The sequence below is a fragment of the Carettochelys insculpta genome, chromosome 8 (genome assembly GCF_033958435.1).
Source record: "Carettochelys insculpta isolate YL-2023 chromosome 8, ASM3395843v1, whole genome shotgun sequence".
Classification (NCBI taxonomy): domain Eukaryota; kingdom Metazoa; phylum Chordata; order Testudines; family Carettochelyidae; genus Carettochelys; species Carettochelys insculpta.
The window spans coordinates 5662622-5685253 of NC_134144.1; the positions used below are offsets into that span (position 1 = coordinate 5662622).

The 22632-nt window shown below is 46.1% G+C and overlaps 1 protein-coding gene across 1 annotated transcript in view; it reads left to right on the forward strand.

Moving 5' to 3' along the window:
• Positions 1–221: 221 nt before the first annotated feature.
• ABCA12 (ATP binding cassette subfamily A member 12) overlaps positions 222–22632 on the forward strand; it is a 125076-nt gene continuing 102665 nt past the window's right edge. Inside the window, exons 1-7 of the mRNA XM_075000868.1 lie at positions 222–290; positions 5311–5404; positions 12556–12703; positions 14705–14793; positions 17135–17244; positions 18264–18449; positions 21630–21808. Of these exons, the coding sequence (XP_074856969.1) occupies positions 222–290; positions 5311–5404; positions 12556–12703; positions 14705–14793; positions 17135–17244; positions 18264–18449; positions 21630–21808 (875 nt within the window). The remainder of the gene's footprint in view (positions 291–5310; positions 5405–12555; positions 12704–14704; positions 14794–17134; positions 17245–18263; positions 18450–21629; positions 21809–22632) is intronic.

The window sequence follows — 22632 nt, forward strand, 5'->3', positions numbered from 1 at the left end:
AGCTAGGAGGTATTGCAGTGGAGAAGGAAGCTAGAGTTACGGGGAGTAGGGCAAGTGCGAGAGGCTGAGGTTGCTGCTCCAGAGCTATGCTGTGGGGAGGAAGAAGGGGAGTCCGTGCTGGATGCTGTAAGTCTGGTTGGGGCAGAGAATAAATGTTTGCTGTCTGAGGCGGAGGAGAGAAAGGACACAGCTGACCTGCTCTGGCTTGGGCTCTTCCAAGGATGGCTTCTCTCTGCCAGCACTTGCGGATCCTGCTGTGGAAAAACTGGCTGAGCATCAAGAGGCAGCCGGTGAGTATGAAAGAGAAGCCGAAAGGGCGGGGACCCCACAAAATCCTCAGCTGCTGGAGGGGCGAGGGGAAGGAGTGAAGCTATGGAACGGAGGGAAGGGGTCTTGAGGAGGAGGAGGTCCTGATCCCGCATGGGGATCCAGCATAATGGACTCGGGGGCACCCTGCGGGGGTGCCTCAGAAGCTTGTGGGGTTCTACAGGGGTCTGACACTGTCAGTCAGGACCTGATGGAGGGTCATGGCTGCAGCTGGTATGTTCATTGTCTGCACTAAGGACCTGATCGTGCACCTAGCTCCAGGCAGGCAGACCCCAGCACTCAGGCACAGCCCCACAGACGCCTGGGCCCACCAGTCCAGAGCCTGATGGGGCAGATGGATGGAGGAAAGGCCACATGGTATGGCCCAGTGGATTCCCAAGGCAAACACACTGCTCCTCAGTGAGGTTATTGTTTCTGAAGAATAGTTATCCCAAGGAGTGTTCCAAGGAGGGGATAAATTCAGCAGGGTCCAGGAGGTACCCCCATGAATGCAAACACTGCTTTGTATTACTGTGTGTCTGGGTGAGGCGAAACCCCCTTCGTATGAATCCTCATTTCCATTATGCAGCAGAATATTAGTGACTCTGCTGTAATTACAGAGTAATTAAACTCTAGCTGTTGTGTCTGCATCCCAAGCCCAAAGGTCTGTGTTACCAGTCAGGCATGCTTAATTATGAAATGTGTGGGATGGAAGAAGATTCTCAGGCAGAAGGAGAAAGTGCTGGAGGTGGTAGGAAGACCAGTCAGATGCGAGGGTGGTAGACAGGCCTGATGCAGTAGTAAAACATAGGGGGAAATTAACCTAAACTAAACTCCATATTCCCCAAATGAGAAGTGGGTAAATTCCATTTGCCCTATGTTACCCTTGGGCAAAGGTCACTGCGTCTTTATCTCCACCACTCTCTGAAATCTCCTGCCTCTCCAGGTCATCCTCAGCCACTGTCAACTTTCTTGAAGGTCTGATTCTGTGCCAGGGCCTGATTCTGAGACAAGCTGGGCACCTGTAACTCTCAGTGACATCAGTGGGAGTGGCAAGGTTTCAGTATGTCTCAGGATCGGGCCCCTGCAGCTCAGCCACCTAGCATGAGTGAATGGCCCTCTTTGGAGGTGAGTTCCGTGATGTCGTAGAACCGTACGTCGATTAGCAAGGAGTGATCCCTCCTATTCACTCTGCATGTGAAATGAAGGGATTCCTGTAGCAGTTCTTGCATTGCTAGGATAGTTATCTACTAATTCCTGCTCTTATTTAAAACCCTATGCTGCCCAGTTTGACTTAAATCTCCTCAGTTGTACCTTGAGCAGCTTGAAAGTTCTGAAGTGTTGATGGAGTTTTAAAATAAAAATCAGGACAAATGTTGATGATTTTTTATTTCTTTCCCAGACTCCTTCCTGCCCCTACTCCCTGGATATTATTCCTTTTTTTTGGACAGTAATGCAGGATTTTTCAAAAAATGTGACACTTCTTCCTTTAAAAAAAAAAAAAGATTTGGATATCTGACTTTATATTGCTGTAACTCCATTGCCTTCCCCAATGGAAGTAAGAGAAGAGGCAGGCCCGAATACGAGTCTAGTTAGTGCGTTTAGCATCTGCTGCTTTATGTTTCCTCTCTGTATTTTATTTTGACTAGGCAGGCTGATTTATGTAATCCCACCCCTTTTATTCTTTCTTTACACTGGAAGCCACTTCTTACCACAATCAGCATTATCAAGCGGCTTGCCCTTTCTTGCCCTGGTTTGTGTGCAATATACAACTTTGGCTTTTCTCCCAGAAGATGACTTAAAGGCTTTCTCCTCACTACTCAGGACTTGTAGAGAGACAAGCTGGATTATGTAATATCTCTTATTGTGCCAACTCTTTTTGGTAAGATAGGCTTCTGCTATCTGTCTCTACTTTTCCTTGCATTGTGATTTTTTTTTTCAGGTATAGTTCCCGATAGAAGCTACATTTATGTAGGTAAAAAGGGGCAGCTTTTGAGCAGATGTCCGTTGTTATAGCTTCCGGGAAGTCAGCTGAAGCTGTGACTCTAGGCAGGGGTTGGCAACCACAACAGCAAGAAAAGACGTATTTTTAAATTCGGTAAAAAGCTCAGTAATTCACAAGCTGCAGTCCATGTGAATATGAGATGGTCCTTAATAAATAACATCAAAGCATACTTTTTGTAGCCCTCTATTTTAAGAACAGTGCACACACAATGATTTTTAAGGTGATACATGTTTACTGCAGGAAGTTCACCATTTATCCAAAAAAAACAAACAAACAGGAGGGCTTTTATTTTTTCCTTTGCAATTATAGCTTTGGGAGCCACAAAGAAGTCCTTAAAGAACCGCATGCAGCTCCGGAGCTGTAGGTTGCAGATCTCTGCTCTAGGCCCCTATAGCCCCCAGTATAGGCACAAGGGAATGTGAATCTCTAGCAGTTTCCCTTTGCAGTCTTGATTGTTTAATTTGGAAAAGAGACAGCAGAAGCAGCTTTCAAGTACCTAAAAGGGAGTTACAAGGAGGAAAGTGAAAAATCATTCTCCTTAGCCTGTGAAAGCAGGACAGGAAGCAATGGGCTTAAATCGCAGCAAAGAAGGTTTGGCTTGGACATTAGGAAAAACTTCCTAACTGTCAGGGTGGTTAATCACCGGAATAAATTGCCTAGGGAGGCTGTGGAATCTCCATCACTGGAGATACTTAAGAGCAAGTTAGATAACAGGGAGGATACAGCTGGTGCTTGGTCCTGCCATAAGGGCAGGAAACTGGACTTGATGATCTCTTGAGGTCCCTTCCGGTTCTAGTGTTCTATGATTCTTCCCTATGGCCAGCAAGGTCTACCTACCACACCAAGAGGGGGATGGATACAGGTGGTTCGGTTGTGGTCGGGGCCATGGTACTGAAACCTTGTGCTTCCACGCTGCCTGTTATCTCCCACCATCTGCACAATTTATATAAGGGGGTGCAGTGGGGAAACAGACGGATGAGTAAGGGCCAGCTGTCAGGATGCTTGGATAATCGAGAGCCCGGGCAATTCATGTGCCCTTTGCATAGTGAATTAAGGCACCAACTAAAAGGGTTATATTAATTCTGTCACACAGCACAAACCTTAATAATAGCATCATGAACTCAGTCAAGGGCTCTATATCAGAGGTGAGTCTGGCCCCAGGTGGCTGCTGGATTCCAGATCACTCGGAGTGCCTGGGAGCCATCAGAGACACAATCAGTGCTCATGTCTGCAGGTGAATCTAATTCTGTCAAGAGACAGCGCTGTCAACGTATCTAGGTCCGACTTATCTGTCCATCCTCCCTGAGGCAGGTTGACAGGAGAAACTTTCCCATGGACTTCCCTTACCCCCGGCAAGATTGAGGAGTACAGGAGACAACTGTTGACCCCGATAGTTTGATTTTGCGCTTCCCCGCTAAGGAAGCGAAGTCAAACCCCAGAAGTTCGACCCTGACCCGGTCAACCAAGTGGGTTGTGGAGATGTACCCTTAGAATTAATTTCCTCCCAGGGTGCACCTGGTGGTCCCACAGCTCCTTGTAAGCTGTAGTGTATATTTGACAACCCTCCATCTTTGTGCAAGGCCAGCACCCCAGCCTGCAATTATATTACTGGAGTGTTTACACAAGTAATACTCGTGCATGTGCGTGCAAAGTCTTCTTCATTAAATGATGTGCATCGGAGATTTTATCCAGGGAGAAGGAGAGAGTGGGGAACGCAGAAGAATGATACAGGTACTGTGTTCAATGGTACGTGGGTGTTGAAGGCAGGACAGTGGTTGGAAGGTATGTAAATCCATTGTCCGGAAAAGCTGATATGGCGCTGAATGCTGCCGTCATGGAAGTACCCGTGGAAGTGTGGTTCTCTGTCCCATGCAGTGGCCGAGAGCTCGTGACCAACAGAGTACAAACAGGTGTAGAGACAGCAAGCGAGGGAGTTTCAGCAGGAGTACCCCAGACGCCAGCTGCAGGCCCAAACCACTGGCAAAGGGGGAAGGTTGCTGGCCCAGAGGCTGTCGGGAAAAGAGGGGCCCTGGTCTCCTTGGGTAATACCGTTTTTTAAAAGTGAATATTGTTGAAAAAATGTTCAAAGGGGTCAGCACTGAGTGAAACCAACAGTAAAACAACCCTCTCAGGCTTTGGCTTCTGGCATAATAACCACCCTCTGGGGAACTTTTACACTCCCCAAGATGCTGCCATTGCTGTTGTCTAGCCCAGTGGTTCCCAACCTTTCCACTAGTGCATGATCATGCACGCTCAAAACAAGCCAACTGCTGATGACTGCATGTTGATTATGATCCATATACAGTAGTACAGGTTGAACCCTTGCGCTCTGGCTTCCTCGGTGCCTGACTCCTGCCAGTCCAGAGCATCTGCCAAACCACAGGGGTCAGCATTCTCTGGCAGCATTACCAACACTTCCACCGCTTAGCGGGCTCTTAGAAGACATTTAGGGGTAAATTAGAGCTAAATACCAGCCCAGAACACTGAGGCTATGTCTGCACAGCAGGTGCTATTTCAGGATACGGCTGCACCTGAAATAGCTGTCCACGTCTATGCAAAGCGCCCATTGTCTCGCAACAGTTTTCAAGATAATGGGTGCTCTATTCCACCTCGTCGCAGGAGAAGTACAGGGATGCCTTGAAATAGGGCTTTATTTCGGCACATGGCATTGTTTAGACAATGCCCCATGCCAAAATAGCCTATTTCAAAATCTACTCAAAATAATTTATGCAACTTACTTAGTGCAAATTACATAGCTTATTTTGAGGTTAGGGTGTTGTCTAGACATCACCGGACAGCCAGGACTGGTGGCTATAAACCAACTTTATGGGACCACGTGAAACTTGGCCAAACCCACAATGACTGGATATTTGGCTAACTAAAATCTTGCTGGATAATGGATGTCACCAGACCAGAGAGGTTCAGCCTGTACTTGCATTTTCTGACCCAGTTCTATTTCTCACCTGTTTAACAAACATCCCTTTATTACTGTTTTATAGCTTTGGTCGCTCACCTTAATTTCCTGGCCTTTGGTGATTTTTATCATCCTGGCTATTGTCCGAATCAGATACCCTCCAGAACCACAACCCAACTGTAAGTAATGGGAACATTTCTGTATCTTTGGACTTTAGTTGCCTCTGCCATGACGGATGTATTACCTTTCAGTACTTGGTTCCTCTACGTGTACAATTCTCTCTAGCTTTCCGCTGAAATTCCCAACGGTACAGAAACCTGCATACAAAAAGTCCGTGTTCCTCTGAGGTTATTTTTATTGGCGCCTCTTTCACATTATCTGTAGAGTTGGAAAGTGGGTGTACACTGAATTCCGAAGTTAGGAGTCTAAACGCTTTGATGGATCTGAGCCCGTGTCCTTAGCTGGTGTAAATGGGTGAAAGGGATGTGTCTCTTTACACCAGCTGAAGCTCTGGCCTGAAACACGTTCCGTTTGTTTGCACATAACCAGTGAAAGGAGCAACACTGGCTTTTGTGGAGGAAAGCCCCCCCCCACCGCCCCCCAGGAGCCAAGTGATTACATGCTCGTCTGTCTCCTCTTTTGTGGAAACAAGTTTTTAGCTCTGGTAGTTGCTGAGGAACACTTAGAAATGTGGGCTAGAATCTTCATCCTTCTTTTGTCCCTTTTAGAGCATGGGAAAGGGCTGTAGCAATGGAAAGGGCCTGAAAAGCCTTGCACCTGGCCAACTCAAGGCTCCCCCAGGCCAGGCACCGCAGAAACAGCCATAGGACACCCTTTGAAGTGTTGATGTAGAGTACATGGCGGGAGTGGGACTGGGGATAAATGGATCGGAGGCAGCTAGCAGGGCTATCTCCCGAGCTTCTCTAGCACATATTCTTAAGGGTGCAAACACTAAGCCTGCTCAAGGTATTGTTGACATTCACGTAGCCCTGGGCAGCGTGTTATATCTAGTCTGCGGAGAGATGGAACAAGTTCCTCTGACACCGACATCTCTATGCGTAAAGATTCGCCCTGCAAACTTCAGTCCAAGACAGGGATGGGCAGCCACGCGTAGTGGGAGGGGGCCACACGGGTGGTTCTCCTTCACCACATTTGGCTCCAGCAGCCTGCAGCCCACTGGGGTTCCAGTTGTGACCCCGCAGCTTCCTGTCTGCCCTTCTTCCCCAGACGCCGCTCATGCCCTGGGCACTGGAGCCCTGCGCTTACCTGCTCCTCCCGTTCCCAGCACTTTCGAAGCGAGTAAATCACCTAATTTGTGCTCTGTCCCTGCTCCTCCCCCTATACTCCCCCCCAAGCTGGAATGTAGCAAACAGCTGGTTCGTGGCATTCCATCTCTGGAAATGGGGCAGGGGGGACAAGCGGGGATGGAAAACAAATCACGATTCGTGTCTCCTCTGAAAGTGCTGGTGGTGAAGGGTGTAGGAAATGCAGCATTCCAGTGCTCTGGTGCATGAGAGGCACATGGGGAGAGAGGAGCTGCCCGGAGGCCCGCGTGGAACTCCGATGGGCTGCGTGTGGTCCATGGAACACAGGTTGCCCACCTCTGGTCTAAGACCTAATTTAATCTAAGCAAGGACCATAAAAGCAGCACAGCTCACATGTGACTACCGAATGCCCCATAGGAGGGGCTCGCAGGCAATTAACAGATCTGGACTAATTCAGTGACTAATATTTGATCATAAATACGTAGATGGTGAGGTCTTGGGGGCAGGGAGGGTGTGTTTAATGGTACTTCTGTACAGCACCTAGCATAGACGGATGCGTCTAGCTGGAACCACGATACAAATAATAATAATATGCTGGTCACGGACAAGCTGAAATGTGTCCAGTACATTACTTGCTGTACCTAATAAAATGCTCACTCCCAAAGTGGAACTGTTAAATAGTGGCTGAAGTGACTGTGGAAAATAACCAGCCCTCTGCACTACAAAGGCAACCCAAGCAGTTTTACAAGTCATGGGAATGTGTGCAAGATACAATCTATCCCTCAGGGCTTAACCCACTCAGTCTGCTGAGAAACATAAATTAAATTCCTAGGCCTGACCGGCATTTGCCCCACCCCGCCACATCTTCCTGTCCCTCTCTTCTGCCTTCTTATTCTGCCTCTTTGTTTTCCTTTCTGTTGCTCCCAGCATCTTTCTTTTCTCGGGGTACCGCTGCAGTGTTCAGAAGATCGACCAGCTCAGGGTCGATCTTCTGAGGTTTGATTTCACTCTCCTAGCAGCAATGCACAAGTTGAACGATCAGGGTGGACAGTCAACCCCTGTACTCCTCAACGTCGTGAGTTTCTCCCGTCCACCTCCTTCAGTGAAGACTGCCAGATAAGTTGATCATAGATACATCAATTCCAGCTATGCAATTACTGTAGCTGGGACTGCTTATCTGCTTATCTACGATCAACTTTAAGGTCGAGTGTAGACCTGGCTTCTGTAGATGCTGTCTCCACAGTATGCTGATTCCTGTCTTCCATTCATTGCATTGCATTGAAAAGAACCACCAGATTCAGACAATTGTTTGCTAGACTTGCAGGGGTTGACCAGTTATTGTTCAGCCATCACTATAATGCCAAGGACAGGAATTAGGAGAAGTAGCATTGCCCTGCCGTTAGACCATCATCTCTGCTCTTCTAATGACATGCACATGCTGAGGAATCGGGCTGGACTGTTTGCAAAGGAAACGTCACGGCACTGATTCACAGCTTGCTTTACATAGCAGAATTCTGTGTTCAGAGCAGCTCCATGCACTGAGTGCTGTTAATGTGACAGATGTGTTCTTCACTGCTGCCTGGAAGGCATTTCTCAGAGGAAGGCCCTCCATGCAGAACGCTTTTCTCCCTGCCCATGAAGGGTTTTCCCTAAGTCCCAACTGCCAGCGAGACCCTGTTCTTGACTTCTGTCATCTTGGGCATAGGAGGCAGTGAAGAGAGAAAGCTGCCCACAGCAGTAGCTAAGTCTAAATAAGAGCTAGGTGTCATTAATATTTATTAGTATACCTGACAAATGATTATGCTGTAATAACTAGCTTTTATAGTGCTCTCCAACAATATAATAATAAATATCAGCAGTAATATAATATGTAGTACGTCTTCTGCCAGGTAATATTCTATAGTTGTCCCCCCCAGCATCCTGTGGGATACATAGGCAAGTTACGCCCCATTTGCAGATGAGGTAATTATTATTGTTAGTCTGTAAAACTCCCCCTTTTTCTTCGTTCTGCCTGTATAGTGCTCTTCTTGTACTAGATTCATAAATTTCATTCAAATATTTCTCTCTCGCTTCTCTGATCTTAACGTTTCTTTTTGTACTCCACTCTGTGCCATTGGCACGCTGTAGAATTTTAGTACACACAAATGACAATACACATCAAATGAGTTCCAAATGACAAAACACCTTTCAGATTAAATACAGTGCTTTTGTAGTGAACAAATTTATCTACAAATATGTTTAATGCACTACTTGGCAGGTTGAGTGTTGTATGAAGTCTGTATATCTTATGTACAGAGGTGGAAAAAGTACCCAAAAAGTTACCTGAGTAAAAGTAAAGCTACGGGGTGGGGCGTGGATTAAGTAGAAGTTGAGGTGTTCTTCTGGAAAACTACTTGAGTATAAAAGCGTCACATCTTAATTGTACGTAAGTATCCAGAAGTAAGAAGTGGCCAATCCATGGAAACTCTTGGATACTTCTGGATACCTGAGTACAATCCAGGTATGACATGCTCACGCTTTTACCCAAGTAGTTTTCCAGGAGGCTACTTTGACTTCCGCGTAATGACATGTTTCTCCTAAGTAGCTGTACTTTCACTCAAGTAACATTTTTGGGCACTTTTCCCGCCTTTGCTCGTGTTTGGAACATGGGAGGTTTATATGATGGCAGGGGAAATTTGAGAGTGTGAGAAATTTCTCACTCCAAGAGAGTGGTAGTTCTACGAGGAAGGGAGGGAGGAAAAATATTCTTAAATGGCAAGGAACAAACATTTTTAAGGCCTGAGAGGTAACCGTTCACACCCTACTCATCTTGTAGGGCAGAATATAAACTTTGGCTGGTGCTGCAAGGTAGAAGATGGATGCAGAGAATGCAGAAAGGAAAAATGAAGCACTAAGAACCAGAAAGTCGGAACGTAGACCAGATGTAGAGGAAAGTAATTAAATAAGTAGGAAGCCAATGAATGAGTCAGCAGAGCAGATTCATTCCTGGTATAAATTGGTGTGAAATCCAAATGGGAGTTATGTATTCTCATACCAAGATTACATTTTAACCAGGGTTGGCCAGTGGCCAATCAAAGAGAATAGGGGAAAGGTAGAGAAGAGTATTGGTCAATAGACTTCATGCCAGATCCTCAGCTGGTATAAAGCAGCTTCTCCCTGTAGCTTTACAACCAACTGAGCACGTGGCCCTGTGTGTCATTCACATTTACAATTATCTCATACTCCTGAGCTGTGTTTTCCTGTACAAAAATTAGTAAGTAAAGCAACAAGCCCTGAAAGCTTAAAGCAGAAAATGCAAGCAATGTAAAATTTCTTTCTTTTGCATGGTGGTGGTAATGTTGGATTTGCTCCTGCAAGAGCTGCTTACCTTCCTTTAAATGAGTAGTCTTATTGACATCAATGAACATACTCACAAGAGTGTAGTTAAGCATGTTTGCATATCACAGGCCATGGTTGTATTCCTCTAGGCCCCAGTCCTCCAAGAGTAGCCCAGTGCCCATGGGAAGCATCAATGAAATCAGTAGGCCAAAGCCTAATGTGGTGCAAATCATTGTAGCTTTAGTACCTTCCATCAAGCAGAATGGGTTGAAAATTTTCAGTGGAACAGATTTTCGCCAGAAAATGCACTTTTATCACAGCTGAAACATTTCATGGGATCCTATTGATTTTGACAACATTTTAGGTAGAAAAAATGTCAAAATGAATCATTTTGATATTCCTCTGTGAAGAATGTCAAAACATTTCATTTTTGGTAAGGTAGAAAAGTTTCCTTTTAGACTTTGTTTTTTCAAGCTATTTTGATTAAATTTTTACATCCTATTCAAATATTAATTCTAATGTTTTATGTATAAGCTGCAGGAACGTATAATGTTTCAGTATGATCAAAGTCTTTGTATTCTATCAAAATGAACCATTTTGATGGTTCTGAATCATGTTTTTCTAATTTCCATTCTGCAGAGCTTTTCAAATTTTTGAATTTTCTTCCTATTTGGAACTAAAACAAATGGCACAATGTTGGAATTTCCTGTGGAACAGTCAGTCAAGTACCCAATCAGCTCTATAAAGAAACTGTGCTGATGAACAGCAGCTGCAGATGTGGTCCAAAGAGCTATTCTGATCCGACCAAGCCAGTTGTAGATCTGCAGCTCGTGGTGGTGCAAGTTTTGTTCAGTTGGGATTCTGTACTTTTCTTTAACAGTCAGTACAGAATGAAGAAAGCTAAAGTGTTTTTAGAGATGGGAATGTGATTTTGGCCAAAAGGCTGGGCACACCCTGGGTTTCATTACTAGCAATGGCACAATTCCAGCTGATGTCTTTGAAAGATTAAAAATCGATTAAAACAAAATAGAGAAAAAACAAATCGGAAAGAATCCAGCGGAAGGCAAAAAAAAAAAAAAGAATAGGGGGCTGAGGCATATGACTCTTGAGAAGACGCTAAGGAAAGTGGGCTTATTTAGAATGCAGAAGAGAAGAGGCATTTGGGGGTTTTGATAGCAGCCTTCAACTACCTGAAAAGGATGGAGCCAGGTTTTTCTCAGTGGTGGCAGAGGACAGGAGAAGCAATGGGCTGAAGTTTCAGTGGGGGGAAGGCCTAGATTGGTGATTAGGAAAAACTACTTCATAAGAAGGATGGTGAAGCACTACCTAGGCTACCTGGATGGAATCTCCATCATTAGAGGTTTTTAAGACCAGGCTTGACCAAGCCCTGGCTGGAAAGATTTATTTGGGGTTCATCCTGCTTTGAGCAGGGGGATTGACTAGGCAGATGCCCGAGGTGTCTTTCAACTCTAATATTCTACTGTTCTTTGTGTATGTCTGCACTGCAATGAAACGCGCATGGCTGGCAGGGTCGGATGACTTGGGCCAGTGGGGTTATAAAGTGTCGGTATAGATGATCCAGCCTGAGCCAGAGGGGGCTTTGGGACCCTTCTGCTTCAAGAGGTCCCAGAGCGTACTCCCCAGATGTACACTGAAGCAGCCCCAGCCTAGTTAGCTGACACAAGTCAGCCACAGGGCTTTTATTGCAGCGTCCTTAGGTTTAACTCTAGCCCTGGCTATGGGTTTGCACACAGGAAGATGGGGACATAAAGGTGCCCGCTTAGTCCCCTGGGCTGCTTACATGGGTCACAGGTTACTGAACACAGCACAAAGGGGAAGCAGCCACTGTGAGGCAGATACTGCCTTTCCCAGGTGGTATGATCAGGACAGTGGGCTCATCATGGGTAGCTCCATCTCCTGTGCAGAGCTCAGCACAGACAAGCCCAGTGCACTAGGGGAAGCCAGCTAGTTTCAGGCCTGCTCCTGCGTGTCCCCATCTATGAAGCATCTGGCAAAACCAACACTGGAGCCATGACTTCAGTGGGGCTGGCTACAGAAGCCAGTGGGTCTGCAGAGAGGCTGTCCCAAGCAAACAGCATAGTTCTATGGCTTTTCTTGTCCTTTATCTAGTCATCTTTTCTTTCCATTTTTCAAAATCTTGTCTGGCTGGGGTACTGGCGGAAACCTTAGTAAAAGTAAGGACCCCGCTTCTCCTTATGCTAAGGCCCCTGGACCTGGTTCTGTCAGCATAGAGGAGCCTTAAAATACACCAAAATGTCCTTCACAGTTACTGTGTGTCCCCTGCTTTGCATTGCACAAGTGATGTTAAGGGACCTTAGCATAAATGAGAATGGCCAAGGCTTCTACAAAACAATTATCAGGCCCACTGATGGGGTTTGGGCCAAAGGAGGCATTTGTACTGGGGCTGGCATTTTGCAGGGGCCCAGAACTCAGGCCGCTGCTACCACTACTTTGGCAGTGGCCAGAGCTCGGGGCCCATTTGAGATGCTGTGGCAGCATGTGGCAGTGAGGGAGTTGGGGTGGGGACAAAACCACATTCCGGGAGATGCTCAGAGCTGACTGCTTTTGGCCCCGCCCCTTCCATCCTTGGCTCCGCCCCTTCTGGTCCCGCCTCCCACCTTGCTCTGGGGCTCGCAGTGGTTGTCAGCGCCACTGATGATTGGGAATTGTGATGAAGAAAACACCATGTCGTAGGAATTATATTTTTTTAAATTTAATTTTTGCAGGTTATCTAGCTCCACGGAACCTCCCCAGTGCCGGTTTTTTCCCATTCCTACAAACCGTGCTCTGTGATTCCGATGCCAAGTGCAAGGACACACCGTACACGCCAGAAGATCTCTTACCAAGACTCCTTGGCAACTCCCCACTCCAACGGTAAGAGACTCCGAAATCACTTTGCTGTTCTAGGCAAAGGAGCCAGCCATTTCTTGACGGACAGGGGCAGTCATGCCTGTAGTCTCTGGGCATCCCACGGAGTGAGCGATACACCACTTGTAGGTACTACAGTTCTTTAGAAACCTTGGTACCGATGGGCAAACACTTTGAAAATGTCAGTATTTGAAGAATTATGGAGGGAGCTGGCGACATCGTTTCAATTTCCTAATGTGTTCCTCATTCAGAACATCTTCTGACCTTCAATTTTACTAGTGGAACTTCTGTGCACAAATGTTCTGTCAGTAGTCCCATAAGTTCCTTTGAGTTCTAAAGGACGCTGTGGGTAAATGAGCACCCCAGCTTGGAAGCACCTGATGGGGAAGGGACCAAATGCTCCTCTGGTGGAGAAAATCAGTTGTTTCATTGAAATCACCAGTGTGTTGCTAAAGTAAACATACAAAGATCTGGCCCAGCACATCTGGGGTGATGCTAATCAAAGCCACTGTAATTATAACCTGAAATCTTGGGTAAGAGTGACTACAATCATTTCTGTTGGACTGGTATTGGGAGGCCCCAGCCAAGAGCAAGGAACCATTGGGCTCAGCACTGTACAAACACACTGTACGGGTGTGCTTATGCTGCGGTGTAAGCCTGGCTTTGTGGGACTCGAGTCAGCAGGCTTGGTGCTTCTACGTCGGTGCTCAAACATTCACTCCGAGAAGTGACCCTGGGTTTAGACTTTCTGAACCCAGATTGCCAGCAGGGCTGACAGCCCCCATGGGTCTGGGGCAAGGTGGGAGGGGGTCTGGCTCTGCACCCTGAAGGGGCGGGGCCAGAGGAAGTCAGCTGTCAGTGCTGCCCAGACTGGTGCCATCCCACCCGCCAACAGCCGCACGCAGCCAGAGCAGAGCTACTGCAGCACTTCAGAGAGGCCCAGAGCTCTGGCCACCGCAGCTGCTGAAGCACCAGGCCCTGGGGCAACTGTCCCCTTTCTCCTCCCTTCCCCCTGGCAGGCCTGGTGACTGCACACCTGGTGTCGTGCCTCCATCTTGCCTTATGCAGAGCCAAACCAGCCTGTCCCAGGCTTCCTACTGCATTCCCAGCTGCTCCCTTTGCTCATGGTGCATTGCGGGCAAAGGTGACCATCCAGCCCGTGGCACTGTACTAGAAGTGGTCTCAGCCTGTCAGCCTCTCCAGCTGAGCTATGTTTTGGGTCTGCACTCTCCCAGAAACCAGAGCCAGCCACCTGGATGTGAGGCACCACTCGAAGAACACACACCTTTCAGGAACCCGGCAGAGAACCAGCGCACGACAGTTCTTGAATGAGCGTGTTTGCGACCCAGATAGCAGAGCTGGTCAGGAAAGCTTTGATGGGACTTTTCATAGAGATGGTGTGGTTCTCTTGTCCTGTCCTTAGTAAAAGGAAGATGTTTCTCATACCATCACCCTTTCCTCCTCGCTCCTACCCCCCAGTTTAGGAGATGTTTCAAGGGCTGGAGCTGGAGCCTGGGTACTGTAAGGTGATTCTCAAGAGGAGTACAGACCTGTAGTGAGTACAGCCTATTGTCACAATTTAGAGCAGCTTTAATTTGCAGTAGACCTGGTGCAGCAATAAAATCTAGGAAATACAATCAACTCCTTGGGGTCTCTCACCAGTCTCGTTCCAAGTATGTTTTGGGAAAGGACAGAATCTGGCCGGCTTATGTTTAACCCATCACTCAAATACAAGAAATTGATAGAGCTTGAGCCAAATTAATGCCAGGTGTAATTCAAATGTAGGAAGTGGTGTTACATGCAGCCTTCTGCTTGTATTCTGCACCTGAGCTTCCTGTGGAGTCAATGGCACTGAACTAGAATTTCAGGGCAGAGGTCAGCATGAGCCAAGCCCCTGATCAATCCTGACTCTCCAGTTCTAATCTGAGCCCCTCTTTAGGTTAGCATAAGTTCAGTTGTGAACAACCCTATGTGGAGTTTCAGGTCTTCTCTTTTCCTTTCTATCAGGAAACAAAAAAGGTCATCTAACCTGGGGATGGCTAGCTATCCATCACCGCACACTGCTGAGATTCCAAAAAGCAGGAACGCTCCACTCGGTATGTTATTGAGTTCTATTAATGTTAAGAGAGTTCTCACTGTGGTGCATGGAAAGGTGTCATCTTCTAAAGGTTCACCTTTTAAAGCTCTCCTGAAAAAGATGCGATTTCTAGAAGCGCACCATTAAATTATCAATATGTTTTCTATGGTTGCTGAAGCGTAGTAGTGCTATTATTTTAAACATGCAGGAATAATCACAAATATGTAGTTTCACAAAGTTCAAACATTTCTTAACCCCTTTGGGGCCACAGCTTAGTCTCTCCCAGAGCTGAATCCAGAGCTGGAATATAGCTAGCACACAAGGGTTTTCTTCCAAGTAGCGGATAAGATCTTTGATGCCCACTAGGAGAAGCCAGCTGTTTCATAAATAAAAAGGCAGGTAACTAATATTGCCTTTTTCCTTCTTCATAGTTCAGACATAAACTAGTATGTTTGCAAATTTCTTATTCAAAGTTCTTCTGCAGATATTTTCAGTCAATAGTCCTTTCTCTGCAGCTCATTTGTGGTCATGTGAATATGTAATTTTTGAGGTTGTTTTTCATTGGTCATAAATTTTGGTTTTACTGATGGGAAAGTATGTGTTGGACTCAGGTTTCAAACAAAAATAATCATAATTATCATCATACAGTATCTGCTAGGAGTTTCCTAAACCCTGAAGGTGGACATCTCTGTTCCAAGGAGTTCTCAATTAAATTATAAATTCACAATGGATATTCTGCAATATGTATAGGTTGACCCTCTCTAGTCTGGCACTCTCTCCTAGTCTGGCACTCTCTCGTTCAGCAACATCCATGATTAGTTAGCTGAATGACCAGTTATCTTTTGTACTGCCAAATTTCCCGTGGTCCCATAAAATTTGTTTCCAGCCACCAGTCCTGGCTCTCAGTGTTCTGTGCAGTTACTTAGCTGTAATATACCCCTAAATGTCTTCTAAAAGAGTCCATTAAGCAGTGAAAGTGTTGGTAATGATGATGGACAATATTGACCTCCTATCATCCAGGGAACTGTCTCATCCAACGCTGATTAGTTCCCAATGGCGCCAAACTAGAGAGGCTCAACCTGTATTTAATATTCATGGTTTTGATTAGTTTCCCTTTAGTAAAGTCATTGGCTAGAATACTTGGAGAAAGGGGACACAAATGGATGAAACTCTGAAGCAGATTCATAAACAAATTCAAATGAATATTGATGGGATTTGTTGTATAGCATTCACACAGCTCTAATGACCGCACATAGTCAGGAGGACTTGTTTTACATCTCAGAGTATTACAGGTCAGATGTAAACTGCATTGATAACTGCATTGATTTCAATGAACTAAACAGTTGTGAACATGTGACTGTTACAGAAATAGTTCTGAGAATGTTGACTTCAGTGGACCCATGCCGATTTACCTCAGTACAGCACGTGCAAAGTATCTCAAGAAAAATAATGCCGACAAAGCATGCTGGAGCTGGCTGAGAATAAACAGGGCCAGCCGATAAATTGCTTTAGATCATGTCTTGCAGTGCTTTGGTATTCTTTAGAGATGTCCTATCCAACCGCAGGCCTAGCCTGACTTTCATTGCCTTGTAAGACCCTGTGAGATGATTCCAAGCCCAAGGACTGCAAGACTAAGGACAGCTCATTAAAGTAAACTTGAAGACCCAATAAAACATTCAAAGGGATGAATTTTAAAAGGTTACATAAGGAAATAGTGACATTTAGCATTTCATTAGGTCTGATAAATCCCTGGTCTATTTGACATCGGCATACATCTCTGAAGGTGGAGTAATGAGAAGAGCATTTTGGGAGATAACTCCCAGGAGGAAAATGCCAGTGTTGAAATGAAAACGTACATAGAAAAGAGTTGGTTTCAACCAGTTTGTCAAGTTGAAAATTCGTGCCAAAAAAAAAAATTAAGGAGAAAATATCTTGTTTTGACATTTTTTGAAACAAAAAGTTCTACTGTTTTGGGCTGAAATTCATTTTGGTTTTAACATTTGAGCTAATTATTGTAAACAAAACTTATTTGTACTGGTCAATTCAAAAAATTCCAAAATAATCAAAACGAAATCTTCTGAGAGTGACCGAAACTAATGTTTTTTTTAATTTAGTTCACAACAAATGTCAAGATTGTTACTTTCTCTCCCAATCTGGCAGGAGAAATGTATTGATATCCCTACAGTTTTTATGCAATGGGGAAACTGTTTTCCACTCTGCCCTAGTACTGATCACACAGGCAAAGATGTAGCATCACAGCTGTACTATTGTGTGGGTTTGTTTACTCAGCAAGTTAAGAGTTATGGGCTTATTTGTGTAAGAAGATTAAGCATAATGTTTGAAAACTCTAATTATTACAGCATTGTCGGATTCTATAGCTAACCTGAACAGCATCTTGGAGGATATTTCTTCACCAACCAACTTGACTTCCAGAATAAACATGCTCAACAAAATTCTAAGTTTTGGAAAGGTAATTTTTGGGCCCTTGATGCAGTGACATGGAGTTAATTTGTTTTTGTTTAAAGAACAGAGCTTAAGCAGAATGGAGCCAACTCTTAGCTGATGTAATAAAACAAAACAGCAGTCATGTAGCACTTAAAGACTAAAAAAATGATTTATTAGGTGATGAGCTTTTGTGGGACAGACTCAGAGATTCTCAAGAGTTCAGATTCTCCCTTAGCTGGGGTTTCTCAGGGGATTTCCCACTTTACCCAGAAGGGTAGAGTGGGGCTTACATGCTCCCATGGCTGATAAACAGACAGACTGTGGTTCCTCCACTGAACCACCTCCTTTCTCCCTGCAAGTCAGCCCCAGACTGAGCCAGGCTCCTTGCTTTTCTCCTCCCTCCAAGCCTAGCATTGGTTGCAGTAAAGCAGGGTGGAGCTAGCTGGGCCCTGAGGCTCCCTCTAACTCCTGGGATGCCAGGCCCTTCTTTCCCCACTTCTTCATACGACTGTATTAATGTTTTTGTATTATGTCTCCAAGCATGCAAATATTTGACTTACTTGGCTTGACTTGAACCCTTGTACTCTGGGTGGAGCACAGGTCATCCACAAGTCCCCTCTACTTCACCCTGTCTCAGGACAAAACTTGTAGCTGACTTCAGGTGGACCTCAGTTGTTGTCCTTCAGTCTTAGTAGATCTTCACATTGTCCGAGGTCTTCCTTTTTTGCGTTTTCCTTGCGGGTTCCAAGTGAGAGCTTGGTGGACTATGCTGGATGATGGCTTTCTGAGAGAGTGCACTAGCCATCTTTTACTTTAATATTAATATATTAATATTCCTTAATATTTATCCATGTGCTTCATGCATGTGAACAGACCTGGAGAAGTCAACATCACCATTCACGTGTGTAACATTAAGTATGCACATCAATATTTGTGGGACCAGGGCTAACTAGTTTAATGTAGCTACCATTGCTCACAATTCCTTAAGATCACAGTCGGGAAAATCCTGCTTTTACCACTACTAACGGTAAGTTTGCCTTTTAGGTACAGACACAGGAGGCACCTCCAGAGAACCTCAAAATTGTTCTCTGTGAGATCATGTCACCATACGTAGCCTCCTCCAGTCCCCCTTGGAAAAGCCTGGGAGCAAACATTCACGGGACGTTTTGTTTTACCAACTCGTCTCTTTTGGAGTCTTGTATCCAAGCATTCAGGAGTCAGCTGTCCCAGGTGAGTCACCAGCTTCCCTTTTCTCCATTCAGAATATGAAGAACTGTTAGTGTTCTGATTGTTTCACTGGGCTGGTCCAGGATATCATGGGCAAGGTGCTGTACAGTTACAAACCCAAAAGAGGACCCCGGCCCTAAAGAATTTGCATTCTAATTCCCTAGGAGCAAAGTAATGTAAATGCTTTTGGTGGGGGGAGGTGTTTTTCAAAGCACCTCCCAGTGTGAAGCACTCAATGCCCATTGAAAAGCAATGTGAGTTGTGTGACTGACTCACTCCCGCCGGCGTTTCGAAAATTCCTGCAAGAAAAAATCATGCGTTTCCTTCCATTATGAGTCTGCCTTAGTACACATAGGGATCTTCTGAGAGTATTAGCAGATTTTCAAGCCAGAGGGATCTTCATTACCATCTAGTCTGACCTCCTTTATGGGAACCATACCATTTCAATCAGTAATTTGTGTAGCAGTCCCAATAACTGGTGAAAGAGCATATCAAACAGCCATGTCGGTTATCCCTCAGAACAGCCGCGTCCAAAATAAGGTGCATGCTCCTGTTTTATGAGGATGAGGGCTGGTTTTCACTGGCCTTGTGTTCACATTCCCCGGGCCAGCATAGGTGGTGTGCGGTGGGTGCACAGGGTACCACATGCACCCGCCCGGCATCACCCCCCACGACACTCACTCTCAGTTCTGCACCGCTCTTGCAGGAAGAGGTGCGTGGGGGCAGAGCAGGGAGAGGGTGGGAAGAGGGCAGGGCAGGGGCCGAGCATCAGAGGAAGGAGAAGGTACATGGGTGAGGTGCGGGCAGGGATCGGGAATGGGCGTGGCAGGGGTAGATGGCTGGTGCCTACCCCACCCCCCAGAATCCCCGCGCTAGTCTATCCGTGTGCCCGATTGGATATCCTCCGTCTCAGACAGACGGTGAGATTAGATGACACCTGTGAGTACGGTCCTCTGAACGTCTCTTCTGATGGCGACGCGGCTCCTGCTGTGCAGGTGCAGAGTCTTTAAAACTAGTTAGACCACAGGGAGCTTGTGCTTTGGTGCTTTTGGATGCCAGCACCGAGAGGCATCTCGTAAGGGAATCCTGGTCGCTGTACTCTGACACTCAGAGCTAAATGCTGCTGTATGGAATTAAATGAATGTCTCCCTGTTTGCACCAGCAGAGAACTGGGCTTATGTTATTTTCGCAGCCCTTCCCTTGGTTCTAGTTTCGCCAACTGTCGTTACGCCCCAGTCCGCTGCTTTGTGAGCTCTGCTGTAGAATCTCGCTGTTCTGGATCCACAAGTGGGAACCCATGGAAGTGATTTCACGAAGGAGAATGAGTTATTCAACCACCTTGTGCTCATCAGAGCCTCACAACAAAAAGGCTAGTTCAAGCTGGACTCATTCCAAGTCCCGTAACAGCTTCAACAATTGCTTGACATGGGATTTAGACAGGCTGGCTAAATTCACCCCCAGTGCAAACCCATTCATTTCAGGCATGATTCCGCTGTGACTTGGGAGAAATTTGATCCACTGGTACAACTGTAGGTGTAATGTGCAGAATCACGTAGGCATAAGCCCCACTGAATGCCTGCCCTGGTGGCACCTCCAGACCCACATTGCCAGATCCTAAGTGGAGGGAAATCAGTTATCAATGAGTTCCTACACTCTCTTCTGCACAGGTTTTTGAGGAGCAGCTTGTTGGGTGTGGAATAAACAGAACCCCACAAAGCACCAGGCAGGACCACTGAGCTGGCTTAGATGACGTTGTAAGCCAGGGATCAGCAACCTTTCCAAGGCAGAGTGCTGAAATTTGACCTTTTCACCCCGTGTCCGTTCCAAGAGCCAGTTATCCTTTTTAAAATCACTAATAGTCCTACTTGCCTATTTCGGTGGTGGTTGGTAGCATTAGCTGGTCATCTGTTAATCCACAGGCAGCATGGCTTTAAGCAAGCTCCCGGCTGAATGAGGGAGGAGGATGGAAAGAAATCCTACCTTGCATGCTGATGAAAATTGTGTGCCAAGTATGTACCTTATTCTGAACTGGGCTGTACCCTACAATCCATTCTCAGCAAGGGATCACGCAGCCACCGTGACTCAAGAGTGCAAGAAGGAACCAAACTGGGGTCACTCAAGGCAGATCTACATTCTACCATTGACCCCCCTAACTCCTCTAACGAGTGAGGAGTACTAGGGTTTACCGTCGAGCCTTAATGGTTCAGTTTAGTGCGTCCCCACTAGGCATGCTAAATTGAACCCTGTAAGATGGACCCCGGCCAGGTCGATCTTGGCACCCATGCTGGGAGTTGCTGACCCCTGTTGTAAGCTATGCTAGGAAGAGGGTGGGGGCATTTTATTTCTCTATGGAGCAGGGACTGAATTGTGACTCTAGGGCTGCTGTTACACTACCATTGTCCCACCAGAGGTGCCACGGTAATGAGGCAGTTGGAAGCAGGTTAATGAGGCGCTGACGTGCATATTCAGTGCCTCATTAGCAAAATGGCAGCCTCACAAGCAAACTTGGAATTTCAGATCGACAGTGAAGATGGAGACAGCTTCGAAATAAGCACCCCACTTCGACATTCCCTTTCTCCCACAGAGCTAGGTCGGACTCAAATTCCCTCATTACCATTGCACCTCCAACGGGACAATGATAGTGTAGCAGCAGCCTGAGGGTACGTCTATACCGGAAGATCGACCTGACCAGGGTCCATTTTACAGGGTTTGATTTAGCAAGCCTAGTGGGAATACACTAAATCGAACCATTAAGGCTCAACAGTCAACCCCAGTACTCCGCGTTCTTGTGAGAAGTAAGGGAGGTCAACAGGAGAGCATAGACATGGCTTGAGTGACCCCAGTTTGGTTCCTTCTTGCGCTCTTGAGTCACGGTGGCTGTGTGATCCCTTCCTGAGAATAGATTGTAGGGTACAGCCTAGTTCAGAATAAAGTACATACTTAGCACATAATTTTATTACAGCTGAAATATTTTCCAATTTTGATTTTATGCAGCCAATAAAGACCTTCCAAAAATGTACAGTACTGCCGCTACCGGAGTTGAAAATGCTCTGTACCAATTCCAGATAGCTTTACCTATTTGAATGCACACAGGGAATATTTTGGAGGTGTGGTGCAGCTAGTTAACAAAATTAAATTTCCTCTTTCCTCTTCAATAATGTTATCTCATTTTTATGGCTTAAGTTGCAGCAGGACCCTCAGTACCAGGGGACATTTGTCAAAGAAACCATCTCCTTCCTGTCACTCATCTCCCGGGTACAGAACGAAACCTCTCTGTGGCGTTTCCTTTTGGTGGCCCCAGACGTGATCCAAGGCAATCGGGGGATGAGGGACCTGCTGGCTTTTCTTCAGAACGCAAGCAGGTAGGGCACCAGAAAGACTGGGAAGGGAACTGGCAGTATGGTCGTAATGCCTGGCATTGAACAGACAATCATGATGTGGAAGCTCCAAAAGGAAGTTAGCTTATAGCAAAATGTGATGCTTTGTTGGTGCAGGGCTTTGTTACTATGGAGGTGAAGGGCTCTAAGGATGGCAAGGAGGCTGTCACAAGCAGGGTGGAGCTGGAGTCCTCCCCTCCCCTCCCCACCAGGGCTACTCTCCACCTGTGGGGTCTCCACAGAGAGGCACGCGCCGGCCCCAGCAGCTGGATGCTTGGAGTGGCGCGTGGCCCATCATTCATAAAATGCCAGAAGGCCAGAAAAAGATGTGGCCTTCCGTTATGTATTTGCTCATGCACAAGATGCCAACAACAGACTTTGAAGGAAACCCGTAGCAGAGACGCATAACACGTTATATTCATTAAATTCACTTTGAGCAAGAAACTCGAGCAAAACCTGTACGTGACTTCAATTCTCAAAGTAGAGCTAAAGTAGGATTAAAGTAACATCCTGCTGGTGCACTACACCAGGTCAATTTTATCCTGAACAAAAAGAAAAAGTAGAACAAGTAAGAATCAAGACAAAGTGGAAATCCACAGGAGCCAAGATGGGACAGATGTGGCCATTCCAGATGGTTCGTTTTTTTTTCTTTAAGAAATTCAGACTGAAGGGAAAGAAGGGATCTTTTAGAACAGAAAAAGGCCGTCAGGATGATTGTATTACAGTGCTAGCCATTAATATATCTATTCAGTATTCCTTGGAGTGGGTCAGTCCTGAAGTCCTGTCCCAAATTTTTAACTCGGACAATG